The sequence below is a fragment of the Populus nigra genome, chromosome 8 (assembly GCF_951802175.1).
Source record: "Populus nigra chromosome 8, ddPopNigr1.1, whole genome shotgun sequence".
Classification (NCBI taxonomy): Eukaryota; Viridiplantae; Streptophyta; class Magnoliopsida; order Malpighiales; family Salicaceae; genus Populus; species Populus nigra.
Genome location: NC_084859.1, coordinates 19,556,106 through 19,578,194, shown reverse-complemented (window position 1 = coordinate 19,578,194; position 22,089 = coordinate 19,556,106). Strand labels below are relative to the sequence as shown.

At 34.6% G+C, this 22,089-nt stretch overlaps 3 protein-coding genes across 9 annotated transcripts; 2 read left to right on the top strand and 1 right to left on the bottom strand.

Annotated features, from left to right (window-relative positions):
* Nucleotides 1-3,093: 3,093 nt before the first annotated feature.
* On the bottom strand, nt 3,094-6,724 carry LOC133700648 (uncharacterized). 7 transcript variants are annotated; one of them, XR_009843452.1, is made up of 10 exons: nt 6,592-6,724; nt 6,370-6,498; nt 6,228-6,273; nt 6,055-6,133; nt 5,554-5,649; nt 4,778-4,831; nt 4,645-4,699; nt 3,784-3,862; nt 3,602-3,704; nt 3,094-3,496 (listed from the first exon to the last, which is right to left on the bottom strand). XR_009843452.1 is itself a non-coding variant. In XM_062124236.1 (10 exons), exons 1-9 carry the CDS (start codon nt 6,625-6,627, stop codon nt 3,627-3,629), a joined length of 663 nt encoding a protein of 220 aa, XP_061980220.1. In that variant the 5' UTR covers nt 6,628-6,724; the 3' UTR covers nt 3,094-3,496; nt 3,602-3,626. The 7 variants fall into 7 exon arrangements, 4 of the variants coding, with proteins under 4 accessions (XP_061980220.1, XP_061980221.1, XP_061980222.1 ...); XM_062124236.1 differs by having other exon boundaries at nt 4,645-4,710; XM_062124237.1 differs by having other exon boundaries at nt 4,645-4,710; nt 6,055-6,100.
* A 540-nt stretch (nt 6,725-7,264) lies between these two features.
* LOC133701723 (uncharacterized) lies at nt 7,265-11,226 on the top strand. The gene is made up of 2 exons (XM_062125766.1): nt 7,265-7,468; nt 8,719-11,226. The coding sequence occupies exon 2, from the start codon at nt 8,797-8,799 to the stop codon at nt 10,738-10,740; it is 1,944 nt and encodes a 647-aa protein (XP_061981750.1). The 5' UTR covers nt 7,265-7,468; nt 8,719-8,796; the 3' UTR covers nt 10,741-11,226.
* Nucleotides 11,227-14,778: 3,552 nt separating this feature from the next.
* On the top strand, nt 14,779-19,605 carry LOC133702002 (probable serine/threonine-protein kinase PBL5). The gene is made up of 9 exons (XM_062126187.1): nt 14,779-14,959; nt 15,139-15,281; nt 15,674-15,771; nt 16,464-16,660; nt 17,192-17,947; nt 18,077-18,225; nt 18,684-18,905; nt 19,067-19,216; nt 19,360-19,605. Exons 1-9 carry the CDS (start codon nt 14,779-14,781, stop codon nt 19,603-19,605), a joined length of 2,142 nt encoding a protein of 713 aa, XP_061982171.1.
* Nucleotides 19,606-22,089: the final 2,484 nt, after the last annotated feature.

The following is a 22,089-nucleotide window of genomic DNA, read 5'->3' as shown; positions in this document are numbered from 1 at the left end:
GTCCTCCCCGTAAGACGAACATGGTTCTAAGCCTCACTGGTAGTGGAACCCGCTTTAAGGTGCCCGGTGATGCCACGAAGGGGATTAGTCTCCTGGTCCGGAAGGGGCCGGAGGATACCCTGGTACAACAACAAAAAAATCATTATGAAAAAGGTTTCCACCTTCATTATTAGCTGGACAATGTAAATTTAGCTCCGTAGAAAAAAATAGAACGTTTAACAACTGAAACATCACACAACAATTGAAATACTTGTTCCATTGCATGTAAATAAGCATGCAATCGATGCTAGCTTGGACGTTTAAACAATTGTAGCTCGTGTCCAATGAAGTTTAGAAACGAACTACAAAAGTTACGGTTACATGAATATATAAGCAAACTCACCATAGATATGATTGCCTATTTAGATGAAGTCATTTGGAAGTTATACTCTACCGTCCCTGAAAAAACAAATGCAGTATGCAGTCCAAACTGAAAAAAACAATTTATTGTCCTTTTCCCTTTAGTTCTTACATATCTTTATCTCCTCCATCAAGCAATTCCATGAATCGAGGCTTGTTATTTGATTATTATCTGCCAAATAATGGCAAAAGAACCAACAAAAAACACCTATAAAGGGTGCAAACCTTTACAATTTGTTTACCAGAAAACTTCACTATCCAAATTCCTAAATTCCAACCATGCGAAAGAAATACATTTGTTAAGATGATTAAGCTTCTTGACAACAAGCTTAATAAACCACTAGTGTACCAAATGGCAATTTGCAATCCATGCATTCAATCATGCCTGTAATCTAAAATATGCTTCTCCTAAGTCCAAACCAAACTCAATGTGAGTCTGTTGCTATCAATCACCTTCCTGTGTTTGTCAACACGTAGCCAGTATTTTATATGCATGAATGATAAAACTGAGAGGACTCAACTCTTTCATATTTGACACCCTCTTCTATATTTTTACCATCGCAAAATAGCCATTCAAACTCCTAACCTTATTTCTGGTTCAGAGCTCGTAGGTATGGAAGCAACAGGGTAGAAGTTTAGGGTAGTTTTTGTTTTTTCCTTTTCATATCAGTTTCCCTCATTTAACAACATAAATATGAACTTTAAACAACAATTATTTACAGAAGCATCAGAAACCTTTTAGCTTATGAGCAAGTAGGGGAACCAGCCAAAGAGGATGTTTTATACATCTGCTCTTATGTTTTAGTGCTCAGATTAAGAATCCCAAAGAAAAAATATCTACCAAAAATGAAAATACTCGACCATTCAGGTTCACTTTGAAAAGCAAGGGAAGAATAATGCAGTCACACAATTTTATCAGTACTTAGATGTGTTTACCAAAGATTTCCCAGAAAATTATAAGATTTAAGCCAAATTATCTGCTTGGACTTGTCTATGCAGTAAATGATAAACAAAATGAACAACTGCTAGTAAAAACAAACACCAATAGATGACTTAAAGAAATAATACGTAAAAACAAAAGAAAATGTAGTCCCAGTATTCAAGCAATAGATTGAGGCTTCTGGAGGTTATTTTCATCGATATGGAACTCTTTGGAGAGGGAAAGTTTTCGTTAGGGTATCTCCCGTGGCTGCCAATCCTTTATATGAACAGTTCGAGAGGTGACTTAAAGGTGCTAACCTTTTCTCTGTTAGAACTATGTTGTGGGGCTGTATCGTGCATAAGCTGGCTTCAAAACAAAAAACACACGTCAGAACTCTGTGTCTGCATATAACCTGTTGCAAATATGCTCCCTGTAATTTGTTCAATGTTCGGTGATATTGCAATAGATTCCCCAGAATTGTCTTGTTATATGTTCTGGTTACAGAAACATGTAACCGGTTTACTCTAAATCCAGATTTCATCCAATACTCTTGCCGCCCCGGAATGGTTTTCTGCACGATCAGATTCATGATTCACCTCATCAAGTGAGATAGAGAGGGAGGACAGATCATCAGCTAGAAAGGTTTGTTGTAAATTGCTTGGGGAAATGTTTTATACAAATTTGATTTCTAATATCAGAAAAAAATGCCGAAGGGTTCACAATTTGACTACAAGCAGGAGATCGATGATCCCTCTCCTGTAGGGTATAATTGGAACAGCCTTAAATGTTCATGCGACTGTCTTCTATTTTTTTTTTTTTGGTGTTATGAGATTGTTTTCTTTAGTTACCCGTCTCATGGCTGTCCAGTGGGAGTGATTACTTTTTATTCAGTTAAGTTTTTATATAAAAAAATTAACTAAACTGATATTATTAATTTTTAAAATTAAAAATCAAAACCGAATTAAAATTGGTTCAAATTAACTAGTTTTAGTTTGTATTGGTTTTTATTGTTTAAAAACCGATAAAATCGAAAAGCAAATCTTATTTCTATTATTCAAAAACTTGTTTTAATTTATATAACCAAGACATAATTGAAAAGAAAATAAATATATTTATAAAATACAAGCAAATCTTGATTTATGTTATTTTAAAAAACAAATCTGCTCATAAATTATAAGCAAATTATAACATAATAATAATAAAAAAAAGTTAAAACCCACGACATATAGGGATGAACTTGAAGTGGAGTTAAAATCTTAATCATCAAAAAGGGCCACGGGGAGAGATGAGAGGTAGGGAGGAAAAAGGGGGCGTTGGTTTAGGATCTTTTGAAGCAAGAGCTTAACAAATAACAATAGTGGAGTATGAAGAAAATTTAAATAGAACAGATGTAGAGAGCAAATAAAAGAGAAAGATATAGAGAGCAAAGGGAGAGGAGGTTGAATGTTACTTTAGATTAAGATTATAAAAATTATTTTATTTATACTTATTTTTTGTTTTTTTTTGGTTTTTATGTGAAGTGTAGGCCTAGTTAAACTGATTCAATTCGATTTAATTAGTTTTAGATTTTAAAACCAAAACCAAATCAAATCAAAAAAATTTATGATTTTTAATCAGTTAATTTAATTTTTTTTTAATTTGATTTTTTCAATTATTTTTTTCAATTTAATCAGTTTATGAATTTTTTTATTTTTTTGGGCTCATCTCTACTGTACGAGAAAGCACATGCTTTACGGGCCGACATCCTGTCCTGTTCTTGTGAGTCATACAGCTTAGAGAAGAGATTACTTCCTTAAAACAGGCATCCCTGTCCTGTTCTTGTTCCTAGTCTGAGCCAAAAAGAAATGACAAGAAACTTAATTGAGAATACAGCGTGATGTCAGAATAGCAGTTCCCGGTGAGAAATTATTGTGCTCTCTGCAATGAGATGACAGTGCTTTTTCTTTGATGGTCAAGAAAAAAAAGTTACGTACGAGAAGAGTAAAAGATAAGCTTTTCTTTTCTCTCTGTTTTTTTTTTTTTTTTGTATCACGCTGGATCTCTGCAACTTTCACCACCAAATATGGATGGCCTAGAATCCACGAGAGAATCAACATTGGTCACATGCCTATGCTTGGTAGTTTCATCTTCGAAACATTGATGCAGCTCCTTTGCTTCACATGGTATATGCTCCACCTGGAACAGGTCAAGGTCACCATTAATAAATAATGTAAAGGTGACAGTAATCAAGGGATGCCAACCTTTATTTTTGCGGGGAAGAAAAATGGAAACACCCCCTACCTAAAAGAAGAACGAAGTGATGATTTTATGCCCAGAGCAATGTCATGACTAGAAATAAAATGACGGCCAGCCCAAAACAGAATCCAACAATTGCTATGAAAGCCTGAAACAGTAAAATGTAATGGTTACACGTAATCGAATGAATGAGAATGTTACGAAAATGCCAAACATTAGATATGTACCTTCTCCTGAGACTCAAATTTGAATTTGACAGTGAACCATGACAATCCACTGTCTACAAAAGGTGCAAGAGCAAGGGCCCTGGGCAAGAGGTATCTCTTTAAGAAACAAATGCTTCAAAATGTATAATGCACTTACTAAATTAGGCTTACAAGATTTAAAAAGATAGTAAAAGAGCCTTACTGTGGATGGGAATCATCCAATTCTATATGCAAAATGGTAGTATAAGAACATCAAACAAAATCATAAAACAAGGGCAAGGGGAAAAAAAGACAGGTGGATAAAATAAAAATGATGATTCATGATCTAGAAAAAAAGAATTACCATGAAGCAATCCAACAGAAAACTGTCTTAGTTTAATATAAAACAAGCTCACAAGGTTCAACTACATCCATGTCCTTGCAACTTTGGGAAACAAATTCTTTGCTGAGGTTGAAAACAGGGGTTTAGTTCCTCTAAATTGCATTAACGTAACAACAATTGCGCATCAGACCAGGAATTTATATCTCCAAATATTTTATGTTTTCTGGTTTGTTCGTTTAATTTCAGACACTTTTGAGAAATGTTCCAACTATGGTCATTACTCGTTACAGTGTCCCAATGCTTGAGGACCATCCGACCTCAGCAGCAACCCAAACAGCCCATAAAACTATCCATTTGTTAAGCCCTAAAAACAGAAGAAAAACCAATGAAATTTATGAATTTTGAAATCTAGATTGAATCGACTTCAAGTGAACATGACCAGGAAAAAACAGTAGCAATAACAATTCCTGAACACCTCCTGGTTATTTAAGGTCATGGAATCAATCTTTACATTTAGACAAGTAACATGAAGAAAGAAAAGTCGAGTTCTAGCAGCTCACCCTCCTGCTCTCACAAGCTTGGTAACTTGGCTCCCAGCCCACACCATTGCCATCACTTTGAGAAATCTGCAACAAGTTAAATTTCCATGCTATTTTATAGTCCCATTGATGTTTAGAAAGATCAGTAATTTACCTTTCAGCAGCAGCGAAATAACCCATTTTTCCAGGTGCAGGAGCAATATAGAACCTGGTAAGCAAGTGAAGTAATCTTAAATTTCAAAGGCTCTAGAGTATAAGCCCAAGACAGTCCACAAACAACATAACTTTGAATCTGCCTTCAAATTCAAAGATAAAAAATCGAATAAGTGACACCCAAACTTAGTTATAGCAGCAACTTGAATTATCAAATCAGCACCCCAACATCCTCCTCCTATACAAGAACCGGTCTAATATATCAAGAAAATGAATTTGTGTGGGAGAAAAGAAAACACCATAATTAATCCATTTATTCCAACTTTAAGTGGACACTATGTTTCTCTCAATGAGAAGATCCAATAAGGCTCCCTAAAAGTAAGCTTCTTTTATTCGTAATCAAGCCATAGCTGGATTCTTTCATCAAACATTCATTTACCAGACTCGTCTACAGAATGATGATGTTTCATGACGTAGAAATGTGACTACTCAAAAGTCTAGAGATAAAGCAACGTACACCACATTAAGAGCAGGTATAATTAATCTTTGGTCACAAATTTCAAACCCACAGCTTGCTAATTAGCATTGAAGGTGTTCTGAATGATGTGAGTGACAGGCTTCCATGATCAAACAGCACAAACCTCTCAAGTTTGTCACACTCTGGGGTTTTATGCACATTAAAAGAAACATGGACCAAGTGATTCTTATAAAAGGTGTTTTATGCACATTAAAAGAAACATAGACCAAGTGATTCTTATAAAAGGTTACTTCGCTTACCACACCAAGAGAAAGGTTGTAAGGTAGTAGGCAGTATTCAAAAGCCCATAGGATAATATTCCAGAAATCCCATATCTCTTTAGTTTCTTCAACAAACTGGTGACAAGTTAAATAATAATAATAAAAAAAGGACTAAATCAGTACACATACAATTCAAACCCTGATGAACAAGAGAAGATATTCATGCATTTCTAACTTACCTTTTCTTCTCTCCGTTTATAACGACAGTAAAATAACACCATTCAGACAATACTCATTTTACAAAAAGTAATCCAAACCATTAATTCAAAGCTATATATAGCTTCCGTTTATAAAACATTCATCGCCAACAGAAATCTCCATACCTCTAATCAACAAAGCAATTAGCAGAAAGAAAAAAGAAAATCAATCTGTACATTCCTATGTATTATATTCATGGGTAAGCAAGAAAGCAACAGCATTGCCATCATCATGCTATTAACAAACAAAAGAATGTCAGCACAATGAATAAGAAGAAAGTACTCATTCGAAGCTGACGATCGACTCATTTCACTCCTTTCCCTTGAGCCTGGAAAACAAGGCAAGATGCCGGATAATTTAGCTGGCAACACAATACATTCATCAAATTTTCAACACCATACTGTTGAAAGAACAAATTATTATTATTATTATTATTATTATTATTATTAACATACCTCCATGGTCATGATTTTTGTTGTGAGAACCCGATGAACCAGAAACCTAACCTTACACAACCAAAGACCAAAAAAAAAAGTTTTTAAACAAACATTAATCATTTTAAGAATATGGGATAGTTAGAATGTGACTGATACTCACATTGTTGTCGCCGGTAACTGAGCAGAGACGTTGAAAGTGGGACAGGTTTGATGAGGGGCTCTTTGATTTCTGTAGGTGGAACCGAGTGGGAACCCTAAAAGTGTAAATGCAAGGAAGCTCGTTGAAACACTGGCAAGCAGATTTGAAACAAGAAATTACTTTGCCATGAAAAAGAGGAAAGTAAAAAGGAAGAAGAAGAGGAGGAGGAAGAAGAAGAATTACCAAGCGATGCAAGAGGGGTTTTGGTGAGAGAGACATGGCTGAGGAGGAAGAAAGTACTGCCACAATATCAGTACATTTTAGGCAGCTCCATCTGCAATTAGGAATCGCCTAAAGTAAAAAAAATATAAATTTGTATCATGTACATGTTATTTAATATGAAATATATAAAATTCAATATATATATATATATATATATATATATATATAATTGAAATATTTTATTATTGGAAGTATTTAATTGATTGAGTTAAGTGGATGATGTCGTTATATATAGTAATTTATTTTTTTAGTACAATATATTAATTTAAAATTATTTTAGAAGTATTATTTCATATCTTGAGTTTTTTTATTAAATAATAATCTTGAATTCTTATAATTTTTTGCTTTATCTAATTAAATAAAAAATTAAAAAAAATTATTTTAAAAGATATATTATAAAATATTATAAAATAGCCTCATGTGATTATTGTTTTAATGAAAACCATATTAAAATAATTTTTTTATTAATATATTTCAGGTCTTTAATACAAAAATTAATTTAAAAATAAATAAATAGAATAAACGCGACGCGCTAGTTGGTAAGTGGACACGTAAGCCCGGCCCAATAAGAAGCCACCCGTGAATCCAACCATCCATCTATAAAAACTCGACGGAAGCAAAATCAATAGCGAAAAAAGAACAGCAGCAAGCAGCCTCCTTTTCCCTTGCTTTGCCATCTGCACTGCTTTGCGCCCCCCTCAAAAACCCTAATTCCTCACAATTCTCAGAATCCTAGAAAAACCCTAATTTATAACCGCAATCATATTTCGTCTCGAGAAAGAGAGCCCTCCTTTGGAGCTCCATCTCTCCAATAAACAAGCGAACACCTCAAACTCAGGTAACAACATCTGCTCTTCATTTACTATTTGGTCCTTTTTTTCAGCTCTGATTGTTCACGTTTTTTCGTTTTTGTTGTTTCTTGAAATCCCTTTTTGCGATTTTAAGTGATCGATGTTTTGATCGTTTTTATGTGGTCTGATTTCGTATAAAGTCTAGTTCGTGGTTATTTTCCCATCAATTTTGCGTCTTTATGTTATCTGCTTGATTATTTTGTTGCTTTACGTGATTTATATAGCTAACGTTGAGGGTTAAATGATCATTTGTGTTTAATGACGTTAGCGAAGTTACAAATTAGCCTGATGTTTGCTTATTTTGATTTACTAAGGTTTCGTGTTTAATATTGGTACGAATGCTGAGAAGGGGTTGATTTAGCTATCGATTTAATTTAATGTTGGATGAAATTTCCAAGTTTGTTAACGATAGGGCCTTGTGTTTTGATATTAGCGTGAACTCATTGAAGAGTATTTACAAGGATATGAAGTCTGGTGAGCTTTCTAGAATAAATCCAAGAACCCATGAGCGTAGTTGGGTGATGATTTTTGTGATTGAGGAGGAGTTGGGTGAGAGCTGTAATTGTTCTTGAGAAGTTCTTACGAACGTGTACTGGAGAAATTTGGTGTCTTTTTTTTTGGATATGGTAATTTTAATGGTAGAATCGGTGTTATTGACGGAGTGTTTGTTGGTGATTGTTGAACGTAAAATATTTGGCATGTTGATGACTCCTACGCTTTTATGTGTATTTTATAATGTTTTTTTAATTTCATAAAAATTTTCATTTTTAATGAAAACTGAATGTTACATGTTTTCTATATGACATAATGTCTTTTAGGCTTTCATAAGGACTTGGAATGTTACTTATTGCTATTTTATTTTGAAATAAAGTAGATTAACTTTTGTGGCAGGGCATTAGAAAATTGCTGCTTTTCTGTGGGCTTTTAATGATGTGTAGGAGTTGATAAATATTGTTCCAATACAACTTAGAGCTTGATGGTCTTGAGATGGGTGCTCTAATATTTATAAAAGCATGTTCAAGTGTGTGAAGTGGCTTTCAACTGCGTGTGTATGCTTTTTTATTTTCTGCTGATTCATGCTAGTCAATATACCTGTCAACTAGCATGTTCTGTCTACTGTCCCTGTACTCTACAACATGCTGACCAAGTCACACTCCTTGGATTATTGCTAGAAAGTATTAATCCTTGTACTTTCTTCTGCATGAATTTTACTGATTGAAGCTTTGTTCCAGTGCAGCTTGAAGATAGCTACAACACTGATTGCTGAACAGGGTTCTAAATTGAGGTGATTTTGGAGATTGATATTGGTAACATCATGGCCATCCAAACTAGTCTTCGTCTTATTTCTTACTCACAAGAGCTTGTAGATGGACAGCCATTGCATGTTTCTTCAAACGGCATTCCAATCAAAGCTTTGAAATTTGAACCAGCTGGGCATGCTTTTCACACTGCTGCTTTAAAACTCCTTGGCTGGGAGGAGGAAGGCACAAAGACTGAAGATCAGAAAGTGTCCAATGACAAACAGCAATCATACATGCCATCATCTGAATCCTACAGCACCAAAGGTAAAAAGAAATCTGGATCTGGAGATACGCAACAGGATCACTATGCCTTGTTGGGTTTAGGCCATTTGAGATATCTTGCCACAGAAGAACAAATACGGAAAAGCTATCGTGAGGTTGCTTTGAAGTATCATCCAGACAAGCAGGCTGCTATTCTTCTTGCCGAGGAAAGTGAGGCTGCAAAACAAGCAAAAAAGGATGAAATAGAGAGCCACTTTAAAGCAATCCAAGAAGCATATGAAGCTTTGATTGATCCTGTGAAGAGAAGAATATATGACTCTACAGATGAGTTTGATGATGAAATTCCCACTGACTGTGCCCCTCAAGACTTCTTCAAGGTGTTTGGTCCTGCTTTTATGAGGAATGGACGGTGGTCAGTTAACCAAACAGTCCCATCTTTAGGTGATGAGAAAACTTCTTTAAAAGAAGTAGATAGCTTTTATAATTTTTGGTACAGCTTTAAAAGCTGGAGAGAGTTCCCTCATGCGGATGAATTTGATCTTGAAGAAGCCGAGTCTCGTGACCACAAGAGATGGATGGAGAGGCAGAATGCAAAGCTTTCAGAAAAGGCAAGAAAGGAAGACTATGCACGGATACGTACTCTTGTTGACAGTGCCTATAAGAGAGACCCAAGAATATTGAGGAGAAAGGAGGAGGAGAAAGCTGAGAAGCAAAGAAAGAAGGAAGCTAAATTTTTGGCAAAAAGGTTGCAAGAAGAAGAAGCTGCAAGGGCTGCTGAAGAGGAGAAACGCCAGAAAGAAGAGGAGGAAAAACGTGTTGCTGAAGCTGCTTTACAGCAGAAGAAATTAAAGGAGAAAGAGAAGAAGCTTTTGCGTAAAGAGCGGAGTCGCCTTCGAACTCTTTCAGGATCTGTTCTGTCACAGTGTTTGCTCAATCTTAGCGAGGCTGATGTGGAGAATCTTTGTATGTCACTGGATATTGAGCAGCTTAGGAGTTTATGTGAAAGGATTGAAGGCAAAGAAGTGCTAGAGCAAGCAAAAGTACTGAGAGATGCATGTGGATGTGATCATGATTCTGGGAGCAGTAAACAAGAAGAGAAGAAGATTTCGCAGCAGAATGGCTCTTTGAACTCCAATGGAAGTTCCCCATCAAGCAGCTCCGGAAAGAAGGAGAAACCATGGGGTCGAGAAGAAATTGAGCTTCTGAGAAAAGGAACGCAGAAATATCCTAAAGGAACATCGCGGAGGTGGGAGGTTATTTCAGACTACATTGGTACAGGAAGATCTGTTGAAGAAATTTTAAAAGCAACAAAAACAGTCCTCCTTCAGAAACCTGACTCCGCTAAAGCTTTTAATTCTTTTCTTGAGAAGAGGAAACCTGCACAATCCATTGAATCTCCCCTTTCAACTAGAGAGGAAACAGAAGGGGCATCAACTGTTCAAGCACTTGAAAGTAGTGCTGCAAAGGTGGCTCAAGAAGAGTCTTCAAGTGACACGGACAAGCAGAAAACTGATGATGTGGTCACTGCAAATGGGGTGTCTTCAAGTGCTGACCAAGATGTGTGGTCTGCCGTGCAAGAAAGAGCTCTGGTTCAGGCTCTAAAAACGTTCCCAAAAGAAACCAGTCAACGTTGGGAGCGGGTTGCTGCTGCTGTTCCTGGGAAAACTATAAACCAGTGCAAGAAAAAATTTGCTTTGCTGAAGGAGAGCTTTAGAAACAAGAAAAACACAGCATAGTCTGTTGTCGGGTGTGGCTTTAAGGTAGTTAAAAAAATTAAAGATGTGCGTGAGGAGGTATAAATCTTTATCCCTTTGAGATCCCATTCTTTCTCTCCCTAGATAAGAAGCAGTGAAGCTACTACATGTGACAGCAATTTCTTTCCCTAGTTTTGACCCTTTGGCTTTTGCCATCATGCCTCACATGTTTCGTTTAACATTTTCAGAGGGGGAGCCATTAGATGGAAATTTTTGTGTGTATTCATTTTCAGCTGAAGCTGCTCCATGTTTTAGAGACGTATTAGCATGTGCTTCTTTTTAGATCATGCCTTATTTACAGAATTTTAGTTGCATTACATTTATCGAGAGCACGAGAACATCTGTATAAAGAATTAGAAGAGCAATCCCACCTCGAGTAGATTTTATCTGGTGGATCTTTATCTAGGTGGGTTAGTCTACTTTGTCTTGTACAATTTTGATTTATTTAAATAAAATGAAATTTGGAGATATCTCATAGCCGACCACTTTTTTGAGTGAGGATTCCTGTTGACCACCAACTACTTGCTTGATCCTTTGCCTCTTCTTTTTTTCTTCCAATCTTGAACATGGTTGTTTCTCACTCTTCCGGCTAAGTGCTGAGCAACACGTGCACCATTCACTTACCACCCTTTTAATTGGCATGCTAAAATGGTTGTTGCACGATCATTAGAGCTCTTCGTTGTAGGAGAAATGCCTGAAACAGGTTATACAGGGAGGGTTGCTTTATGTTCTTGAATTGCAAAATTAGTTAGCCAACCAAAACTATTTGTAGGAAAGAATGTCCAGGAAGCTTTCTACTGATATTGTACAATTGAAGGAATTGAGGAGAAATGTCAAATATGCAGGGGTTTGAACCAGAAAAGCATTTTTGGACCCATTTCTCTATCCCGCAATGCAAAACACTTTTGCAAAAGCTTTCGCACACGCTTCTTCAGGGATTGTTTGCTGTGAAAACTTGCCTTGGTATATTTCAATAAATCTTGTCTATTCTCTGCTTGGCTCAAGTGGCATTTCATCTGTTTGCCCCTGCCCTTTGTCACCCATTTGCACAGTGGCACAATGCTTAATGGGCAGATATAATTTGAATATACTGCGACTGTTACATTATAGTCAAACTGGTAGAAACTATGAGATGCTGCTAATCGTATCTCAACACTCAAGACTCAATCTTATGCTTGTCAGAAATAGAAGGAAACAGTATGTTAATTGGATAGTTCATGAACTGTAAAGTCAATATAGGAAGTGTAAAAAAACTGAGAGATGAATTATTCATGTTTTAGGTTTGTTTTTTTAGAGGTCACTAATTTGAGTTTTATAAATTCCAGAGTTATTGGAGGTTTATAAAGACATTAACTTTAAAACCTGTAAAATTTATTAATATATGTTAAAGAAATAAAAAATAAAACAATAAGTGTACATTGCAAGATCCCAAAGACAGATAAGGAGATCAAAGGATAGTTTTTCAGTAAAGACACGCTTGGGAATCCCCTGAAAAGCAACATAATAGATGAAAAGATCACAAGGATGCGGAGAATCTTATGGATATACAGCAAACCAATGGTTTCTCTATGTCTTACTGTATGCTTACGAATGTTAGTTGGATTTTCATTCCTATGTGCAGAGGGTTTGTCCATCAGAACAAATTTATTTATTTTTTATTTTTTTTAATTAAATATATTTTTATTCTTTATTCTATACTTATTTATTTTATTTCAGACACTAACCAAACACAGTTGAAGGCTTTAATGCTTGTGAAAATATCATGCTACTCAATGGAGAATAACTTTGTGCCCCCTTTTTTTTTTATGTAAATTAAAGCAGAAAACTCACCCCTAATAAATCAACAAACTCCACAGGCAAAAATCAGGAAGCAAACTCGAGGAAATATGAATAAGAAGATGATTCCCTAACTTGTTTGCTCCAACATTTTTTTTTATTATTAATATGAATATTTGTATCAGCTTGCGTATATTTTAACTAATTTTATAAATTCAATTTATTTTAATATTTTATATAATAAAATAAATAGTAATAAAATTCTTAATGTAGCGAATGAATAACATGAACTCCTTTACTTAGCTAAATAATATTAACAAAAACTAATCAATGTTCCTTTCTCATAAAGTAACAATAATTTGTTTTATTTTGATTTTTTTTAAGGGTTTAATATTTTTAATTTTATCTTTCAATTATTATATTTGCTTATAATAATTTCAAGATTTGAGATGTGAGTTTGGTGAGTTGGTTTGGATTTTCTTTTTTTAGTTTTTTTTCTCAATTTTATTATTCAAGATTTGGTTTATTTGGAATAACACTTAATATATTTTTTTGTATGCTTTCTATGAAGTTTATATTGGTTTCATTACCTAAATTACGAGTTTGATGGATTAACTCGGGATATTTTTTATGTTTTTTTAATTGTTTTTTTTTCAATTTTATCTTTAAATATCTAGTTGATTGAGAATTTAGCTTCATAATTTATTTCAATTTGCTTTTTATATTGTTATCCCAATCACATGACCTGGTTGCGAGCTTAGTACGTTAACTTAAGTTAACTCGAATTGTTTGTTTTTTTATCATTTTAATTGAATTTTTCTTTTCAATTTCATTCTTTAATGTTGAGTTGATTGAGAATTGAGTTTTGTATTTATTTCGATTTGTTTTCTATGAGGTTATCTTGGTCTTATAATTCGGGTTTCGGATTTGGTAGATTAATTCGAGTTGACCTAAGTCAATTTAATATATTTTCTTCACAATATTTTTTAAAAAAAATAATATCGTTTTGAATTTTTTTTAGTCAAATAAAGTTTTTAACAATCATCCAAGTTGTTTTTAAACTCATTAAGTTAATCAGTCAGCCCCTACACAATTTAAATTTTTTCATTCTATAAAACATATTAGCACACTTCAACATTTTTTATGCTAAGAAAATTGATCTGATAGTAGCGTAGTCCAAGCAAATGTTCTAGGTATTTTACAGCAGTGGTCACCAAACTCTACTCCTGTTCAATGCAGATTCCTGACATAATGAGTACAAATGGATGTTTAAACACGATAAGAATTATCATACAAACAAGTGGCCACTTCTGGCTGCTTGATATTGATAAGACACATACTGTGGAGAGCCAACAATGTTTAACAGATGAAAGCCCGAAACAGCTTTACAGAAGCTGTACTTAAATTTTCCATTATCATGTCTGGCTGGTCCTTCGCAATTTCCCTATCAGCTGAATCTACAAAGAGAATAGTAGACAAATTATTTGCCCCAAATGACTGATATCATCGAGAACGAGCTTTGGTATTGTCAAAATCGCAACATTTTCCTGGCTTGAGGCCAGGGTGCCAAGCATAGAAATTATAACCAGGATTAAAAAAAAAAATGAAACTCCGGACCGAAATAACTATAAAGGAGCTTGGTTGGATTCACCACCCACCCTTATTTTCCTCTAGAATCTTCCCTTTAACTTGTTGGCTCTGGTGTAGCATCAGTAACAGAGATCTGCGTATTGCAGCTTCTTGTTGTTTATCCATCAGTTTTTTACATTCCATTTGTTTCCTATGGCCATCTTTGATAGTAGTTTCTGTCTCAAGCTCTCATTTTATAAAATCTCTAAACTGTGATTTGTTTCTGTGGTTCTTATCAACTAGATCATCACATACAGCTGCAGTATAAAATAATACTCCTGCTGGCTGGCATTGTCCCTGGCCTTAACTGGCCGGATTGTGTTTCCACTTTCCTGCATTCTTTAGAGAGTTTAGGGTGCTCAAAACTTGCATAAATATTTCATCTCATGCTGTACATAAAAACAAATTCATAGGATCGACATAGATTGATTAACAGGACAAGAAAAACCTAAGTAAACCAAGTTATACATATTTTTAATAATGGATCTGCTATTTTATTAGCGAAAGAAGCAGACAGGATTACTAAATAGCTGCTGCTACTCAGCATATTTTGTTAGCTGTTAAGGGACTGTTATCTGACTGAATGTCAAAGTAAGATATCCAGAAAGATAAATCATGTCTGAAGGTGTTCAGAGAGTAGTGGTGATCCAAGATGTATCGCGGGATATGAGTCCGATAGCAATCAGATTGGTCCTTAATGGATTTTCCCTTAAGCCTGGAGATGCAATCATACTCTTAGGAGTTCTTCACCAGGTTAATAATCCTAGTACGTTATCTTTCACTGAAGGTGAAACCGGCATAAGAATTTGTGCCTTTTCTTCTCATTCCTATATGCAAACATTCTTAGAGATATGAATGTGCCCTTAAGCATTTTGCTTGTAATCGTCCTAGAAGCAGCACATTAGCACTTGTATAATTCACTTTACTGATTATTTTTTCTCCCTTTCCTTTCCTTCTGTATTTGTCGTGATCCAGTGGGATACAGGTTCAAGGTGGACTCAAAATCAATGTTTGGGGCTAACCCCAAATTCATTGAAGAAGAAGTTTCCAGGAAGACGGAAGAGTATGTTAACAATGTGGAAATACTGGAAATAGCTAAGCAGTGTGAAATGGAACAGGTACTGGTAATGTTCTATTAGATTTTCCTGTTTCTTAGCCGTAACGCCAGTTAGTTGTCTAATAATACGAGAGTCTTAACTTTGTATAATTTAACGAGGAAAGGAAATGGAAGTGATCCATAAAAATGAAGATATGACAATATAGAACAGTTTTATCTTTCCAAGAGATTTGACATCCAATGTAGTTCTCTAGATCCCATTTTTTAGACTTTAGATCTATAGCAACTCTGTAAATCTTCCTCCAAATGATTCTCCAAAATCAACCTCTTCTATGTAATTTGATGTTTAGTAAAATTGCGATCAAACCAGAGAGCGTATTGGCAACTTGAAACTATTTCACCTATGTTGCTCGAATGACTGATGGGATCCTTTGTCTGGCTTGAAATCCTCAGATTGAGTTCCGTGTAGAAGTTCGTGCTGGATCTACGCCAAAGGAGCTTGCTCTAAAAGCTGCTAAAATTTTCAGGGCCACATGGGTGATACTTGACAGGTCAGTCATGATTTCAAGTTGCCGATCCTGTAGAGTGCTGAGTGCTGAGCTTTTAATCAAATAGAAAAGCACATCCAATATAAATGGGGTCTCAATGCATGATTTTTTTATGCTTAGAAAAAGAAGATAACAGTCTATTCATATATACATGAACACCTAAAAGAATCACACCAAAGAAGTTCGATTGCACACATGCTGTAGTTATGATATCAGAAAACTGTAGCAGAACTATAAGAAAAACTCAATCTTGCACAAAATGCTTACAGCTAATGGAGCAGAGATGGATTCAGCCTCGAAAATAAGTGGTAACATGTAGCTGAAAATAAATGTTTACAGCTTGTTGCTGGATTTTTACAAATTTTTAATTTACTTTGTGTTATCAACGCAATAGCCTTCTGGTAAACAAGTAAAAGAATTCATATAACATAAAGTATTTATATCTACAGGGGTGAGATGAGTTTCCAGAGTTTACAATTCTTTTAGACAGTGTTTGACTAGAGAAATGCTTCACATTATCATGTAGATGTATGAAAACATAGCTACTGGCTTAAATCACACTGCAAGCATCAAAATATGGTCAGACTCAAATACATCTGATTTGTTATTTTAAAGACTTCTGACTGAGAAGAAAATGTAAGGAGCAAGAACTAGGGCTTACATATAATGCAGTTTCTATGCAATATATGCTGCAGGCAAATGAAGAAAGACAAGAGATACTTTATGGACAAGCTTCCATGTGGGATATCAAGGATGAAGCGTAACAACACCATCGAACAACTCAGAGGTTCGAAAACAAGAGAGAACATAAAATTAAATGAAAAGGAGGAAGAAAGGGTACCGTATGATGAAATGATACCAGGGAGCCCAAAGCGCAGAAGGTCTGCCCGCAGTAAGTATTTCATGGCCATCTGAAAATTATCAGAATTTTGATAAATGAGCTTTAATCTGCATTTGCATAAGAAACCTGCATTAAGGTGCACAACAATATTATTAGTCCAGTTGCATGTATGTCTATATTATTCTTGATCCATCATAGGGAAAGGTAATGGAAAAAACCAGCTCAATGGTTAGTGTTTGAAGCAATTTTTAACTAGAAATGCCTGCCTGACATTTTCCTACAGTCTTTGGATCCTGGCAAACGTGGGTAGCTATGGTCCTATGGATTTTTTCAAAGAGTATCAAATTCTGCATAATGTATTTTCATCTGGTCCTTCAGAGAGTTAGTATCATATTTCTTCTCTGATATCAGCAAATGCTCCCCGTAAAATCTCACTTGCTTGTATTCAACCTGGAGAAAGAGTTGCATCGTTGCATGTATTTTCAAAAGTCGAGTTTTTTAACGTGTAAACACAAAATCTTTATCGCACTAGTCAATTGATACAAATAGAAAGCATTTAAAAATAAGCCTGTGTTGCTTCAGAACCCCCAGCTCCTCCCAGCACTGGTGCAGTCAGAGAACAACAATTCAATCACGGTGAAGAAATAACTCATGAAAATCACAGGAGATCAGATTCATTCTCTAAATCCGCATCAACTAGTCAGTTCATGATGACTACAGCTTCATCTTCAACTTCAACTACAGGTTATCATGAACATGACACTTCAAGTTCTACTTCTAAAACCGCAAAGCATGCCTACTTGAATTTTCAATGGAAAGAAAACACTGCCAACACACAACAAGAAACAGCAGGAAAACATTCCCTGGCTGCAAATACTAAGTTTGAGCAGAAGGAAAGGGAGGCAGAGAGCCTAAATGAACAACAAAGACGACAAAAGAACATTGATAATTGGATGGGAGAGAGTCCTACAGATGAGGTATTCAAAAATTCCATTTGCTTAGTTTGCAAGAATAGACGGCCAAAGATAGGATGGAAGAGAGACTTCAGTTATAAAGAGATCCATGCTGCAACAGAAGGATTTTCCCAAACGAAATTCCTATCAGAAGGTGGTTTTGGCTCTGTCTACAGAGGCGATCTGGATGGACTGGCTTTTGCTGTGAAGCAGCACAACAGCGCAAGTTTCCAAGGAGAAAAGGAATTCAAGTCTGAAGTTGAAGTGCTCAGCAAAGCCAGACATGAGAATTTGGTCATGCTGTTGGGATCTTGTTCTGAAGGAAACGACAGGCTGCTTGTTTATGAATATGTGTGCAATGGTTCACTGGACCAACATTTATCAAGTAAGAATCAACGACCCTGGATTTAATTTTTCTATGCTTTGCAATACTATGATTGCATTGGATATTTACCATAATAATATAATAGAGAACGGAGCCTAATACACGGTAATGTTTGCTAAATTGCTGCAGAACATGCGCGCAAGCCCCTCACCTGGGAAAAGAGGATGAAGATAGCTTTGGGAGCTGCCAGAGGGCTAAAATATCTGCATGAAAACAATATTATCCACAGAGATATGAGGCCAAACAACATTCTCATAACCCATGATCATGAAGCACTGGTAATAATATAAAACCAAGCAATTCTAAATTGATTCTTTATTTCCATCCATGCATTGATCTACTGAAGTTGTCGCAAAAGGGAAACCAAGCCAGCTGACCATCTTGCTGCCAAATAGTCCTTAATAAGAAACTGTTTTCAACTCATGAAACCTAGTTCTTTTTGTGCTTCTAGATTCTAGAATGATCAAATTCATTAAAGTTAATCTCTGATAATCTCTAACTGTCATTAATGGAAAATCTTTAAGCCATTTTTCACTTGCCAGAAGGCCCAGAAATATCATATCGGATTGAGTGATCAAGGAGATTGATTAATTTATTTATAGAATCAGTTTCCAGATTGCTGAAGGCAGGAGATCTAAGCAAAACCATTTGTAAACCAGAACACGCTATTCATTCTCAATGAGTAATCAAAAGATTTCACCACATCAGGATTCATCTAACATTTTCCTTGAATTAGCTTGGAGATTTCGGTCTTGCAAGAACTCAACACGAAGATTCAGAGCCGTCCTTGGAGACAAGAGTTGTTGGAACTCTTGGATACTTGGCACCAGAATATGCAGAATGTGGGAAGGTGTCAACCAAGACAGATGTTTATGCTTTTGGTGTGGTGCTATTGCAGCTGATCACAGGACTAAAGACTACAGACAAAATACTAGGAGGGAAAAGTCTTGTAGGATGGGTAAATGTTCTCAAAGCTAATTCCACTTAAGGCATTGCATCAGTCTGTTATTCTCTCATCAGTCACACGCACAGGCACGAAAGTTGGAAACATAAGAGCCTTATATTTGTTGTTCTTATATGTTTCACGGCTAATTCATATCATTTCACTTTTGCTTACAGGCAAGGCCGCTGCTGAAAGAAAGAAACTACCCAGATTTAATTGATCAGAGGATCTTAGAGTCCCACGATGTCCATCAACTCTTTTGGATGGTTCGAGTGGCAGAAAAATGTCTCAGCAAGGATCCTCAGAAGCGATTAACTATGGATAAGGTAACTCTTGTACTCAGTGATCTGCAACAGCAATGTTTCATATCATGGAGCAAAGATCTTACAAGCTCATCATAACACCCTTCTCTCTCGCTCTTTTTGGTCTCTGGGGTTTAATGCTCATTTGCTGTTCAACAACATGACAGGTGGTTTATGCCCTGAACTACATAATAGAAAGCAACTCAACGTGCAGTCTTGGAGAACTAACCCCAGCAAAATCAGATTCACCAAGCAGTGTACAGGACTCCTATGAATCTTATGATGATACTACTAGCTTTACCATAGAAACCTTCTCTCCGGGCTTTCCTACAGATACTACGTCCACCAGTAGCACGAGTCCAAGACTTCCACCACCACCCCCAATAAACTTTGTCCACCACCTTCATTATTAGCCATCTCATCAAGAAGATGAAGCACTTCAGTTGGTGGATCAGATAATGAAGGATCATCTTAAGGTCAAGGTGCAGTACTTGATACAGAGATGGTTAACTAGATATAATGTCAAGTCTGATGATTGATGCTTGATGCTTGATGCTTGTTGATTATCTTGTTACTTGTTATCCTTAATACGCCAGCTACTGTTTTTCGTTGGATTAGATTTCTAAGTTTTCAAATGTATTAACTTGTTATGTGTTTTCAGGCACATCTCTTCGTCCTGGCACCAATGCCACGCCTTTGACTGGATAAAAAAGTGGATTTCAATTTACTATGCACAAACTGGCTCTATTGCTATAACATATCACTTGATTTTAGATAGAAAAAATATTATCTTGATATAATAAATTAAATGAAAAAGAAACTAAATGAGATATGTTTTTTTTCCCGTTGTTCTGGCGTTAGACTTGAAAACACTATAGGCTGCTACACTTTTGTTCATTCAAGTTATAACAAGATACGTAGTATGAGCAATGCCCCGGCCAAACTAAATATTTTAACGAAGGTAATATGAGAGAACCTGGGTTAGATTAATTAAAACATGACTTAGTATATTACATCGAAAGAAGTCGAAAAAAAAAATAAAAGAATTATAAAATTTAAGGTATAATAATCTAATATAAAAAATATAAACAAAAAAAATATAACGATGAATAAGAAAACTTGAGTTATCTTGATGTAACTTGAAGAATTAACAACCCGTGATATAAGATTAGGATAAAAAATATTCAAAAAAAAGATCTAGTAAAAAATCCAAAGTTCAATGAAAAAAAAGGTCAAATAAACCATGAGCCAATTCAAATTAACTTTACCAACCCGCTCTCGGAATAACTAAATGGTAAGAAAAGTGAAAAAAATACAAAGTTTAAGGAAAAATAATTTAATGAAAAATGATGAAATTAAAAAAAATCAAAGAAAAATCAAAGAAAAAAATCTGAGTCAATCCAAATTAACTCGACTAACCCGCCACATGGGACATGAGATCGGAATAAAAAAAATAAACCTCCAAAAAAGGACCTAACAAAAAAAGGCTCAAGTTAAATAAAATTACATGTGAACGAAAATGCAAGCTAACTCGAGTTAGCTTGATCAACCCGCTCTCAAAATAACAAAATAGAAAGAGAAGTGAAAAAAATGATAAAGCTCAAAGACAAATAATTTAATGCAAAATAATGATTTTAAAAAAATATATAAAGTCACAAAAAATTAAGAGAAAAAAATCAAGTCAACCCAAGTTAACTTAACTGACCCACCACTCACGACATGAAATTAAAATAAAAAAAACTTAGACTTCCAAAAAAAAAACCACAGTTAGATAAAAAAAAACATTAAATAAGAAAATACAAATTAATCTAGGTTAACTTAATTAACTAGCGCTCATGATAATCTAATATAAAGAAAAGTGAAAAAATTGCATAGCTTAAAGGCCAATAATTTAATATTAAAGTATGAAATTGTAAAAAAAAATCAGTTCCATAAAAAATAAAAAAATAAAGGAAAAAAATCTGAGACCAATAAATTAACTTGTTTTTTAATATTTAAAAATTTATTTTTAATATTAGCACATTAAAACAATCTAAAAATAATTAATTTAAAGCAAAGAAATAATTTTTAATGAAAAGTATTGTGCTTAACCCCAAATGGGGGTGTAAGTGATTGTAGCCCATATCACTTTCAAACACCCAAAATTCATTTTAGAATGCCATAGTGAATTTGTTTTTTATTTTAGTTATTTAAATTTTTTTTCTATTCGATTAAGTCTTTTATGGTCAAATTAATGGTTAATTTAAGTGAATTTTTTAAGAAAAAACATGATTGAAAGTTAGAGAATCAAAGTAAAAAAAAAACAGAGAAAATAAATGGTGGTTCAAAAATCAAGAAGAAAAATTAACTTCAATCCTCATACTTGTTAAAAGACATGGGTAAATCACTTTAGTTCACGCCAGTGTTCACCCACAAATAATTTACTTTGAATTGCAACATTGTCATGGTGATTTTTTATTATTATTATTTTTACTCGATTAAGTTTTTTTATGACCAAATTGATGGTTAATTTAGATAAATTTGCTAAGAAATAGTAAGATTGAAAGTTAAAGGATCAAAGTGAAAAAAAATGGAGAAAATGAATAGCGATTTAGAATTTAAGATGAAATTTGGTCCCTATACTTTTTAAATAACTATTTTGACCATGTATATTTTAAAATCTCAATTTTGATATAAAATTTTATTTTATTTATTTTTCAGTTTTTAATTTAAGAAAGAAGAGAGGGACTCTCTAGATTATAGTTGTAGAGAAAGAGTCATTGTTTGACCTAATTCCGGCCGGTAAAAATATTGATTTTGATATTTATGGATTTCATTCAACAACAAAAATTTAACTTGAGTTTTTTTTATTTTAAAATTGCTTGAAAAAATAGATATAATCTCTATAAATATTTGAA